Source organism: Budorcas taxicolor, chromosome 8 (assembly GCF_023091745.1).
Source record: "Budorcas taxicolor isolate Tak-1 chromosome 8, Takin1.1, whole genome shotgun sequence".
Classification (NCBI taxonomy): domain Eukaryota; kingdom Metazoa; phylum Chordata; class Mammalia; order Artiodactyla; family Bovidae; genus Budorcas; species Budorcas taxicolor.
Window position 1 is genome coordinate 94,034,921 of NC_068917.1, and position 12,623 is coordinate 94,047,543.

The 12,623-nt window shown below is 38.4% G+C and overlaps 1 protein-coding gene across 1 annotated transcript in view; it reads right to left on the reverse strand.

Annotated features, from left to right (window-relative positions):
* Positions 1 to 12,623, reverse strand: part of GRIN3A (glutamate ionotropic receptor NMDA type subunit 3A) — a 198,335-nt gene that overhangs the window by 42,155 nt on the left and 143,557 nt on the right. Inside the window, exon 6 of the mRNA XM_052644556.1 lies at positions 2,789 to 2,940. Within this exon, the coding sequence (XP_052500516.1) occupies positions 2,789 to 2,940 (152 nt within the window). The remainder of the gene's footprint in view (positions 1 to 2,788; positions 2,941 to 12,623) is intronic.

The following is a 12,623-nucleotide window of genomic DNA, read 5'->3' on the forward strand; positions in this document are numbered from 1 at the left end:
CACTTCACTTTCATATCCATTCATGAATGAAGAAACTCAGGCCTAGGAATAGTTAAGTCACTCAGTGATTAATTGGTAGAGCCAGTATGCAAGTCCTAAAGTGTATGGCTTCAAATCTATTACGTTTTGTGTTAGATATTTTACACTGGAATTAGATTTATGTTAGTGCTTATGAGTCTATGTATGTTTCCCTCTATGTGTCCAAGTGGAGTTAGGTTCTGAGTCTGAAGAGCCCTGTACCCTGAGAGGCTCGTCCTGGGAGCCAGATTGTCCATCCAGATGATGTCTTGGTCTCATGGTCCTCTGAAATGGCACAACCTAGAGATGTGCTTGTGATCAGAGAGGTGCAAATCATTCCATGTTGCTGGCTTTGGGGACATGATGGGGAGGCTCCCTTCATCTTATCTAATGTCTTGCTGTCAGCTTTGATCACTTGGAGATTTTGGCTTGAATTAGCCCTGGTCACAGCAAGTGGTAGGAAATGCCAAATGATTGTTGCTTTACATAATTTAAGTGATCAGCTTGTTTATTTTCTTGGTTGAATTAATTCAGCTGACCAAACCAAGTTTTATTTCTTTTAGCTTTTTCTAAAGTGAAAATGACAGGGAGGCCTGGCATGCTGCAATTCATGGGGTTGCAAAGAGTCAGACATGACTGAGTGACTGAACTGAACTGAACTGAAAGTGAAAATATCTCCAAATAAATATAAAAATTCTTGCCTTACAGGGTTGTAGTGAGAACCAATGAGTTAACGTCCCAAATACAGTTTTTGTCACATGGTAAGAAACAGAGCATGCTAGTTTTCTAATTCCTTAGTTTCCTGCTTCCTTCCTTTAAATCTTTACTCAGTGACTGTCTTCTCAATAAGCTGCTGCTGCTGCTAAGTCGCTTCAGTAATGTCCGACCCTGTGCGACCCCATAGATGGCAGCCCACCAGGCTCCCCCATCCCTGGGATTCTCCAGGCAAAAACACTGGAGTGGGTTGCCATTTCCTTCTCCAGTGCATGAAAGTGAAAAGTGAAAGTGAAGTCACTCAGTTGTGTCTGACTCTTAGCGACCCCATGGACTGCAGCCTACCAGGCTCCTCCGTCCATGGGATTTTCCAGGCAAGAGTGCTGGAGTGGGGTGCCATTGCCTTCTCCGTCTCAATAAGCTATGCGATCATAAAGAGAGATAGAAGAGGGCAGCAGAGGATGAGATAGATAGCATCACTGACTCAATGGACATAAATTTGAGCAAACTCCGGGAAATAATAAAGGACAGAGAAGCCTAGTGTGCTGCAGTCCATGGGGTCACAAACAGTCAGACACAACTTAGTGGCTGAACAACAACAATGATTCGGATTGCATCAGGGATTGTGGGAAGGCTCTGAAGAAGGGGGATTTCAGCTGAGAGTTTATAATGAGAAGGCACTTAGCAGGGTTAATGTTGGGAGGGTGGGGGGAGGAATAGTAATTAGGAAGAAGGATGCAACAGCATGTGCTAACACCTTAAGGCAGGAAAGCCACTGATGTATCTCCATCTGAAATGACCATCTTGGTGGGGCTGTAATGAGCCAGAAGGAAAGTGGCATGAATGAGGCTGAGGAAATAGGCAGGGTCAAGTCTCTCAGGGCATTGCAGGGCATGTTCAGCATTTCAGATGGTTCCTTAATTAACACGGAAGCCACTGCAGGCTTAAGTAGGAACGGATCTGCCTTGTGGAAAACACACTGGAGAAAGGCAGGCATGAAAACAGAGAGACTAGTGAGGAGACTTTTGCAGTGGTCCAGGTGAGGTGTCAAACAGGAAGGTAGATACATGGTTCTAGAGCTCAGAAGAAGAGTTGTTGTTTAAATACAAATTCGAGAGTTGTTGGTGAAGAGAGGCTCTTGGGAGTCATTATTATCAGCTTTAGATTTTTTTTAAATGTCAGGCTGACCTTGTACTGTTTTATTTGCCTTCTCTTTTAAATACTGGAGTCTGGCTCTTATTACGCTCTTTTAGTCTCCTATCTTAATTATCCAATCTCTGACTCACTTTGCAGTTTTCTTTCTAATTATATCATAAAGGCAGAGTGTTATGATAGAAAGATGTATTTTCTGGTTATTTGTGTGCCTTGGGCAAATCACTTAGGATCTCTGCATATTAGCTTCCTATACATGAAAAAAGTGAGTTGATTGTTTTCAGTTGAAAAATATCTAGGATTATCTGAGAATTACCTGGTTATATCTGTTTCTCTAAGGAGGATCCATCACTGGACCCCTGGAAAATTAGATCTTGAGGATATTTTGCGATCCACATCATGACCAGCAATTAACAGTTAAACAAAACACTGTTAATGTCAGTCTCAGATACTATTACTGTAATGCAGAATAGCATTTCTTCTGCATTTGTGGATATAATATGTAGGGAAAAGATAGAAATTCAGACATTTACTCATCAAAGTAGCATCACAGTAAAATCCAAGACAAATTTGTTTTACTGAAAATTCCTATTAGATAGTCATTCTTCACGTGAAATTAGGAGTAATCTAAATATCATGGTCCCTGGAAAAGGAAATGACAGCCCACCTAGTATTCTTGCCTGGGAAATCCCATGGACACAGGAACCTGGTGGGCTATGGTCCATAGAGTTGCAAAGAGTTGTACACAACTTAGCGACTAAACAGCAGCTGCAAATATCATGGTGAATCCTAGAAGATGTAATAGCCTAGATTATTGGCCACTGACACATATGACAGCATTTTCTAATATTCTTCAAGGTAAAGCTATACAAAGCATCAACATTATCAGCAGTTTCCCCCTTACCTCAGTGACAGCAAAACTTCTCTTGCCACAGGGAACCACCTTATACCACTTGTCATGGAGCACATCCATAAACCCGTGTGATTTGTATTGACTGATTAGCTCGGATATATTGGAGGTAAAAGGAGAGTTGGGAGGGAGACCAATGCCGTACCCTAGAAGAAAATACAATCTCAGATGAGTGTTTCACTTAAGAATTTCCTGAGTTGTTGCCACCACACCTGATATTGCTGTCAGACCTGGTAACAAGGACATAGTAAGCTTTCACCATCTTTCCCTCAAAGGACTCAGAAATGTCCTAGGTATGATTACCTTAGATCTGCTACTTCTCTGAGTAAAAGAGATGAGTCCAGAAAGGAGAGAAATGATTTGTGTACTGTGTAGCAGGGGCACATTGTATTCCAAGGCTTTCTGCCCTCCCCTTCAAGGTATTTTTCAGAAGCCATCTTTCAGGTCTTTACTAGGGCTAGGATTCCCTATTTACTTCTCCCAGAAACCCTCATCTGGACCTTAAATACACAAAATTAGTTAAATAACAATTCCTGGTCTATGAAATACTCTCATCATTGGTCATGCATAACCCTCTTTTACTTTTATTTTTAATAATAGAATGAGGCCTTGTGAATGTACAGTATAGCATAAGTACTAAAATATCAACAAAAACTTGTCAAAAAAAGGAGTCTGGTAAAAACAAGTGTTGAAGCAAATGAAGATCAGTAAGATCACTTATTCATTGCTTGTGGGAATGCAAACTGATGTACTCACTTTGGAAAGTTGTTTGCTTTCGCTTTATATAGCTGAAGATTTATATGCTTTAAGACAAACAACTGTAAGTACATTCCTAAAGAACTCCTCCACAACTAGACCAGGAGATATGTTTAAGGATGTTCTTAGAGGCATTTTTTATAACAGCAAAAATTGGAAATAACCTAAATGTTAACAAGAGAATGGGTAAATAAATGTGAAATATTTATACAATGAAATGTTGTATAGTGTGAAACATATGAATGGTATGGAATAATATGGATGACTCTTAGCAACACTAAGTAAAAAGATCAGTCTCAGAAGATTGCAGCATGAATCCATTGTGTAAATGCAAAGACATTAAAAACAAACCAGTATACTTTTAGGAATTCATATATATGTGATAGAAGTATATTTAGAAAAAATCAAGAAAATGATAAACCAAATATCTGGGACAACAGTTATTCAAGGCAAGAGAGTCAGGGGAAAGGATGAAGGAGGAGCTTGAAGAAGATGTAATTTGTTGTCAGAGTTAATTAATTGGCTTTGACTCTGTATCTTCACTTGGTCTGGGTCTTTACTTGGTTTCCAAACTGTTAGTTCACTGTTAATCTCATTGACAAGCCATGTGAAAGAGCTAATTACCTACATTTTGTCTTTAGCTATTGGATTGTATAGTCAAAAAAAGATGTATTGCTGTCAAGATGATTGAGGGAGACAAACTGAAAATATAGCTAGCTCTCTTTTTCACATGCAAAGACAAAAGACTGTCAAGAATATAGATATGTACAGCAGAAACTAACACATTGTAAAGCAGTGATACTCCAATAAAAATTAATAAAATAATTTAAAAATGAAGGCAAAGAAACCAAGAGACAAAAAACATATGCACATAACTTTATATAAATAGATAGTCGGCAAGGACCTACTGTTTAGCATAGGGAACTCTACTCAATACTCTGTAATAACCTAGATGGGAAAAGAATCTGAAAAATAATAGATATATTTATCCATATAACTAAATCACTTTGCTATATACTTGAAATTAACACAACATTGTAAATCAACTATAATATAAAATAAAATTTTTTAAATGTTAAAGACATCCAAAGATACTTCATGGAAACAAATGTTTGCTATGATGTTTCCATCTTACAATTTATTTCCAAAGACATTAGTTTTTGTTCTTTTTTAAAATTGTAGATACACAAGCCCTTTTTAAAAATTGATTTATTTTTCATTGAAGGATAATTGCTTTACAGAATTTTGTTGTTTTCTGTCAAAACTCAACATGAATCAGCCATAGGTATACATATATCCCCTCCCTTTTGAAACTCCGTCCCATATCCCTCCCCATCCCACCCCTCAATGCTGATACAGAGCCCCTGTTTGAGTTTCCTAAGTCATACAACAAATTCCTGTTGGCTATCTATTTTACATATGGTAATATAAGCTCCCATGCTACTCTTTCCATACATCTCGCTCTCTCCTCCCCTCTCCCCATGTCCATAAGTCTATTCTCTATGTCTGTTTCTCTATTGCTTCCCTGTAAATAAATTATTCAGTACCATTTTTCTAGATTCTGTATATATGTGTTAGAATAAAATGTTTATCTTTCTCTTTCTGACTTACTTCACTCTCTATAATAGGTTCTAGGTTCACCCACCTCACCAGAACTGATGCAAATGCATTCTTTTTCATCGCTGAGTAATATTCCATTGTGTATATGTACCACAACTTCTTTATCCATTCATCTGTCCTTGGATATCTAGGATGCTTCAGTGTTCTAGCTATTGTAAATAGTGCTGCAGTGAACAATGAGATACTTGTGTCTCTTTCAATTTTGGTGTCCTCAGGGTATATGCCTAGGAGTGGGATTGTTGGGTCATATGATGGTTTTGAGGAAGCTCCTCACCGTCTTAGTTTTTTGAGAAATCTCCATACCGTCTTCCACAGTGGCTGTCAGTTCAGTTCAGTTCAGTTGCTCAGTCGTGTCTGACTCTTTGCGACCCCATGAATTGCAGCACGCCAGGCCTCCCTGTCCATCACCAACTCCCCGAGTTCACTCAGACTCATGTCCATTGAGTCAGTGATGCCATCCAGCCATCTCATCCTCTGTCGTCCCGTTCTCCTCCTGCCCCCAATCCCTCCCAGCATCAGAGTCTTTTCCAATGAGTCAACTCTTCGCATGAGGTGGCCAAAGTACTGGAGTTTCAGCTTTAGCATCATTCCTTCCAAAGAAATCCCAGGGTTGATCTCCTTCAGAATGGACTGGTTGGATCTCCTTGCAGTCCATGGGACTCTCAAGAGTCTACTCCAACACCACAGTTCAAAAGCATCAGTTCTTCAGTGCTCAGCTTTCTTCACAGTCCAACTCTCACATCCATACATGACCACAGGAAAAACCATAGCCTTGACTAGACGGACCTTAGTTGGCAAAGTAATGTCTCTGCTTTTGAATATACTATCTAGGTTGGTCATAACTTTTCTTCCAAGGAGTAAGCGTCTTTTAATTTCATGGCTGCAGTCACCATCTGCAGTGATTCTGGAGCCCCCAAAATAAAGTCTGACATTGTTTCCACTGTTTCTCCTTCTATTTCCCATGAAGTGATGGGACTGGATGCCATGATCTTCATTTTCTGAATGTTGAGCTTTAGGCCAACTTTTTCACTCTCCACTTTCATTAAGAGGCTTTTTAGCTCCTCTTCACTTTCTGCCATAAGGGTGGTGTCATCTGCATATCTGAGGTTATTAATATTTCTCCTGGCAATCGTGATTCCAGCTTGTGTTTCTTCCAGTCCATCGTTTCTCATGATGTACTCTGCATAGAAGTTAAATAAGCAGGGTGACAATATACAGCCTTGACGTACTCCTTGTCCTATTTGGAACCAGTCTGTTGTTCCATGTCCAGTTCTAACTGCTGCTTCCTGACCGGCATATAGGTTTCTCAAGAGACAGGTCAGGTGGTCTGTTATTCCCATCCCTTTCAGAATTTTCCACAGTTTACTGTGATCCACACAGTCAAAGGCTTTGGCATAGTGGCTGTATCAGTTTACATTCCCACCAATAGTGCAAGAGTGTTCCCTTTTCTCCACACCCTCTCTAGCATTTATTGTTTGTAGACTTTTTGATGAGGGCCATTCTGACTTGTGTGAGGTGATATCTCATTGTAGTTTTGATTTGCATTTCTCCAATAATGAGTGATGTTGAACAACTTTTCATGTGTTTGTTAGCTAACTGTATGTCTTCTTTGGAGAAATGTCTGTTTAGGTCTTTCCCCAGTTTTTGACTGGGTAGTTTGTTTTTCTGGTATTGAGTTCTATGAGCTGCTTGTATATTTTGGAAATTAATCCTTTGTCAGTCATTTCATTTGGTATTATTTTCCCTCATTCTGAGGGTTGTCTTTTCACCTTGCTTATAGTTTCCTTTGCTGTGAAAAACTTTTAAGTTTAATCAGGTCCCACTTATTTACTTTTGTTTTTATTTCCATTATTCTACGATGAGAATCATAGAGGATCTTGCTTCAATTTATGTCATCGAGTGTTCTGCCTATGTTTTCCTCTAAGAGTTTTATAATCCATTTTGAGTTTATCTTTGAGTATGGCATTCTAATTTCATTCTTTTACATGTATCTGTCCAGTTTTCCCAGCACCATTTATGGAAGAGGCTGTCTTTGCCCCATTGTATATTCTTGCCTCCTTTGTCAAAATTAAGATACCCATAGGTGCATGGGTGTATTTCTGGGCTTTCTATCTTGTTCCATTGGTTTATATTTCTGTTTTTGTGCCAGTGCCATATTGTCTTGATGACTGTAGCTTTGTACTATAATCTGAAGTCAGGAAGGTTGATTCCTCCAGCTCCATTCTACTTTCTCAAGACTTTCTTGGCTATTTGGGGTCTTTTGTGTTTCCATATGAATTGTGAATTTTTTGTTCTAGTTCTGTGAAAAATGCCTTGGTAATTTGATAGGGATTGCATTAAATCTGCAGATTACCTTTTGTACTACAGTCATTTTCACAATATTGATTCTTCCTACCCAGGAACATGGCATATCTCTTTATCTGTTTATGTCATCTTTGATTTCTTTCATCAGTGTCTTATAATTTTCTGTGTACAGTTCTTTTGTCTCCTTAGGTAAGTTTACTCCTAGATATTTAATTATTTTTGTTTCAATGGTGAATGGGATTGATTTCTTAATTTCTCTTTCTGATTATTCATTGTTAGTACATAGAAATGCAAGTGATTTCTGTGTATTGATTTTGTATCCTGCAACTTTGCTAAATTCACTGATTAGCTCTAGTAATTTTCTGACAGTATCCTTAGGGTTTTCTATGAATACCAGATCACCTGACCTGCCTCTTGAGAAACCTGTATGCAGGTCAGGAAGCAGCAGTTAGAACTGGACATGGAACAACAGACTGGTTCCAAATAGGAAAAGGAGTACGTCAAGGCTGTATATTGTCACCCTGCTTACTTAACTTATATGCAGAGTACATCATGAGAAACACTGGGCTGGAGGAAGCGCAAGCTGGAATCAAGATTGCCAGAAGAAATATCAATAACCTCAGATATGCAGATGACACCACCCTTATGGCAGAAAGTGAGGAGGAACTAAAAAGCCTCTTGATGAAAGTGAAAGAGGAGAGTGAAAAAGTTGGCCTAAAGCTCAACATTCAGAAAATGAAGATCATGGCATCTGGTCCCATCACTTCATGGGAAATAGATGGGGAAACAGTGGAAACAGTGGCTGACTTTATTTTTTGGGGGGGAGGGGAGTTTCAGAATCACTGCAAATGGTGATTGCAGCCATGAAATTAAAAGACGCTTACTCCTTGGAAGGAAAGTTATGACCAACCTAGACAGCATATTAAAAAGCAGAGACATTACTTTGCCAACAAAGGTCCGTCTAGTCAAGGCTATGGTTTTTCCAGTGGTCGTTTATGGATGTGAGAGTTGGACTGTGAAGAAAGCTGAGTGCTGAAGAATTGATGCTTTTGAACTGTGGTGTTGGAGAAGACTTGAGAGTCCCATGGACTGCAAAGAGATCCAACCAGTCCATCCTAAAGTAGATCAGTCCTGGGTGTTCATTGTAAGGACTGATGTTGAAGCTGAAACTCCAATACTTTGGCCACCTGATGCGAAGAGCTGACTCATTTGAAAAGACCCTGATGCTAGGAAAGATTGAGGGCAGGAGGGGAAGGGGATGACAGAGGATGAAATGGCTGGATGGCATCACCGACTCAATGGATATGGGTATGGGTAGACTCCAGCAATTGGTGACAGACAGGGAGGCCTGGCATGCTGTGGTTCATGGGGTCGCAAAGAGCCGGACACGACTGAGCGACTGAACTGAACTGAACTGATGTACAGTATTATGTCATCTGCAGACAGTGAGAGCTTTACTTCTTTTCTGATCTGGATTCGTTTTATTTCTTTTTCTTCTCTGATTGCTGAATCTAGGACTTCCAGAACTGTGTTGAATAATAGTGGTGAAAGGGGGCAATCTTGCCTTGTTCCTGATCTTAGGGGGAATGTTTTCAGTTTTTCACCATTGAGAATAATGTTTTTTGTTCAGTTCAGTTAAGTCACTCAGTCATGTCCGACTCTGCAACTCCATGAATCGCAGTACGCCAGGCCTCCCTGTCCATCACCAACTCCTGGAGTTCAGTCTAACTCATGTCCATCGAGTCAATGATGCCATCCAGCCATCTCATCCTCTGTTGTCCTCTTCTCCTCTTGCCCCCAATTCCTCCCAGCATCAGGGTCTTTTCCAATGAGTCAACTCTTTGCATGAGGTAGCCAAAGTATTGGAGTTTCAGCTTCATATATGGCCTTTACTATGTTTAGTTAGGTTCCTTCTAGGCACAGTTTTTGAAGAGTTTTAGTAATAAATGGGTACTGAATTTTTTCAAAGGCTCTTTCTGCATCTATTGAGATGATCAAATGATTTTTATCTTTCAGTTTGTTAATATGGTGTATCACATTGATTGATTTGTGTATATATTGAAGAATCCTGGCATTCCTGGAATAAATCCAACTTGATCGTGGTGTATGAGCTTTTTGATGTGTTGCTGAATTCTGTTTGCTAAAATTTTTTGAGTATTTTTGCATCTATTGGCCTGTAGTTTCCTTTTTTGTGTTGTTTTTGTCTGGTTTTGGTATCAGGGTAATGGTGGCCTCATAGAATGAACTTGGAAGTGTTCCTTCCTCTGCAAGTTTTTGAAAGAGTTTTAGAAGGATAGGCATTAGCTCTTCTCTAAACATTTGATAGGAGAAGGCAATGGCACCCCACTCCAGCACTCTTGCCTGGAAAATCCCATGGATGGAGGAACCTGGTAGGCTGAAGTCCATGGTGTTGTGAAGAGTCAGACACGACTGAGTGACTTCACTTTCACTTTTCACTTTCACGCATTGGAGGAGGAAATGGCAACCCACTCCAGTGTTCTTTCCTGGAGAATCCCAGGGATGGGGGAGCTTGGTGGGCTGCCATCTATGGGGTTGCAAGGAGTCAGACAACTGAAGTGAGTTAGCAGCAGCAGCAGCAAATGTTTGTTAGACTTCTCCTGTGAAGCCATCTTCTCCTGGGCTTTTGTTTTTTGGGGGATTTTTGATCACAGCTTCCATTTCAGTGCTTGTAATAATTTCTATTGCTTCCTGGTTCAGTCGTGGAAGATTGAACTTTCCTAAGAATCTCTCCATTTCTTCCAGGTTATCTATTTTATTGCCATATAGTTGTTCATAATCTCTCTTATAATCCTTTGTATTTGTGCATTGTCTGTTGGAATCTCTCCTTTTTCATTTCTAATTTTGTTGATTTGATTCTTCTCTCTTATCTTCTTAATGAGTCTTGCTAAAGGTTTGTCAATTTTGTTAATCTTCTCAAAGAACCATCTTCTAGTTTTATTAATCTTTACTATTGTTTCTTTCATTTCTTTTTCATTTATTTCTGCTCGGATCTTTATGATTTCTTTCCTTCTACTAATTTTTTTGTTTGGTTTTTAAATTTTGTTCTTCTTTTTCCAGTTGTTTTAGGTGTAAAGTTAGGTTGTCTATTCAATGTTTTTCTTGTTTCTTGAGGTGGGATTGTATTGCTATAAACTCCTCTCTTAGAACTGCTTTTGCTGCTTCCCATAGGTTTTGAGTTGTGGTGTTTTCATTGTCATTTGTTTCTAGAAATGTTTCGATTTCCCTTTTGATTTTTTCAGTAACCTGTTGGTTATTTAGAAACAGATTGCTTCATCTCCATGTGTTCGTGTTTCTTACAGTTTTTTCTTGTAATTGATATCTAGTCTCATAGCATTGTGGTTGGAGAAGATGATGCTTGATACAATTTCAATTTTCTTAAATTTACTGAGGTTTCTTTTGTGACCCAAGATATGATCTATCCTGGAGAATGTTCCATGTGCACTTGAGAAGAAGGTATATTCTTCTGCTTTTGGATGGAATGTCTTGAAGTTATCAATGAGATCCATCTCATCTAATGTATCATTTAAGACTTGATTTCCTTATTAATTTTGTATTATGATGATCTGTCCATTGGTGTGAGTGAGGTGTTTAAGTCTCCTACCATTATTGTGTTACTGTCAATTTCTCCTTTTATGTCTGTTAGTGTTTGTCTTATGTATTGAAGTGCTTCTATGTTGGGTGCATAGATATTTCCAATTGTTATGTCTTCCTCTTGGATTGATCCCTTGATCATTATGTAGTATCCTTCCTTATCTCTTGTAATTTCACTAATTTTAAGGTCTATTTTGTCTGATACGAGGATTGCTACTCCAGCTTTCTTTTGCTTCCCATTTACATGGAATATATTTTTCCATCCTCTCACTTTCAGTCCCTATGTGTCTTGAGGTCTTAAGTGGGTTTCTTGTAGACAGCATATATATGGGTCTTGTTTTGTATCCATTCAGCCAGTCTGTGTCTTTTCATTGGAGCATTTAATCCATTTACATTTAAAGTAATTATTGATTATATATATATATATATATATATATATATATATATATATATATATGTTCCTTTTGCCATTTTCTTAATTTTTTGGGGTTGATTTTGTAGATCTTTTTTCTTCTCTTGTATTTCTTGACTATATAAGTCCCTTTAACATTTGCTGTAAAGCTGGTTTGATAGTACTGAATTCTCTTAACGTTTGCTTCTCTGAAAAGCTTTTTATTTCTCCATCAATTTTGAATGAGATCCTTGCTGGTTACAGTAATCTTGGTTGTAGATTTTTCTCTTTCAGTACTTTAAATATATCCTGCCTTTCCTTTCTGGCCTGCAGAGTTTCTGCTGAAAGATCAGCTATTAAGCATATGGGGTTTCCCTTGTATATTACTTGTTGCTTCTCCCTTGCTGCTTTTAGTATTCTTTGTGTTTCGTCTTTGTTAGTTTGATTAGTGTGTCTTGGAGTGCTTCTTCTTGGGTTTATCCTGTATGGGACTCTTTGTGCCTCTTGGACTTGATTGACTATTTCCTTTTCCATATTGGGGAAATTTTCAACTATAATCTCGTCAAAAATTTTCTTATACCCTTTATTTTTCTCTTCTTCTTCTGGGACCTCTATAATTCAAATGTTGATGCTTTTGATATTGTCCCAGAGGTCTCTGGGACTGTCCTTGGTTCTTTTCATTCTTTTACTTTATTCTGCTCTTCAGAAGTTATTTCCACCATTTTATCTTCTAGCTCACTGATTCGTTCTGCTTCAGATATTCTGCTATTGATTCCTTCTAGAGTATTTTTAATTTCAGTAATTGTGTTGTTTGTCTCTGTAAGTTTATTCTTTAATTCTTCTAAGTCTATGTTAATTGATTCTTATATTTTCTCCATTTTGTTTTCAAGGTTTTTGATAATCTTTACTATCATTTTTATGAATTCTTTTTCAGGTAGTTTGCCTATTTCCTGTTCATTTATTTGGACTTTGTGTTTCTAGTTTGTTTCTTCATTTGTGTAGTATTTCTCTGCCTTTTCATTATTTTTTTTTTCTTTTAACTTATTGTGTTTGAGGTCTCCTTTTCCCAGGCTTCAAGAAAAGTTGAATTCTTTCCTTGAAGAAGGTCAAATTCTTTCTTCCTTTTGGTTTCTGCCCTCCTGAGAT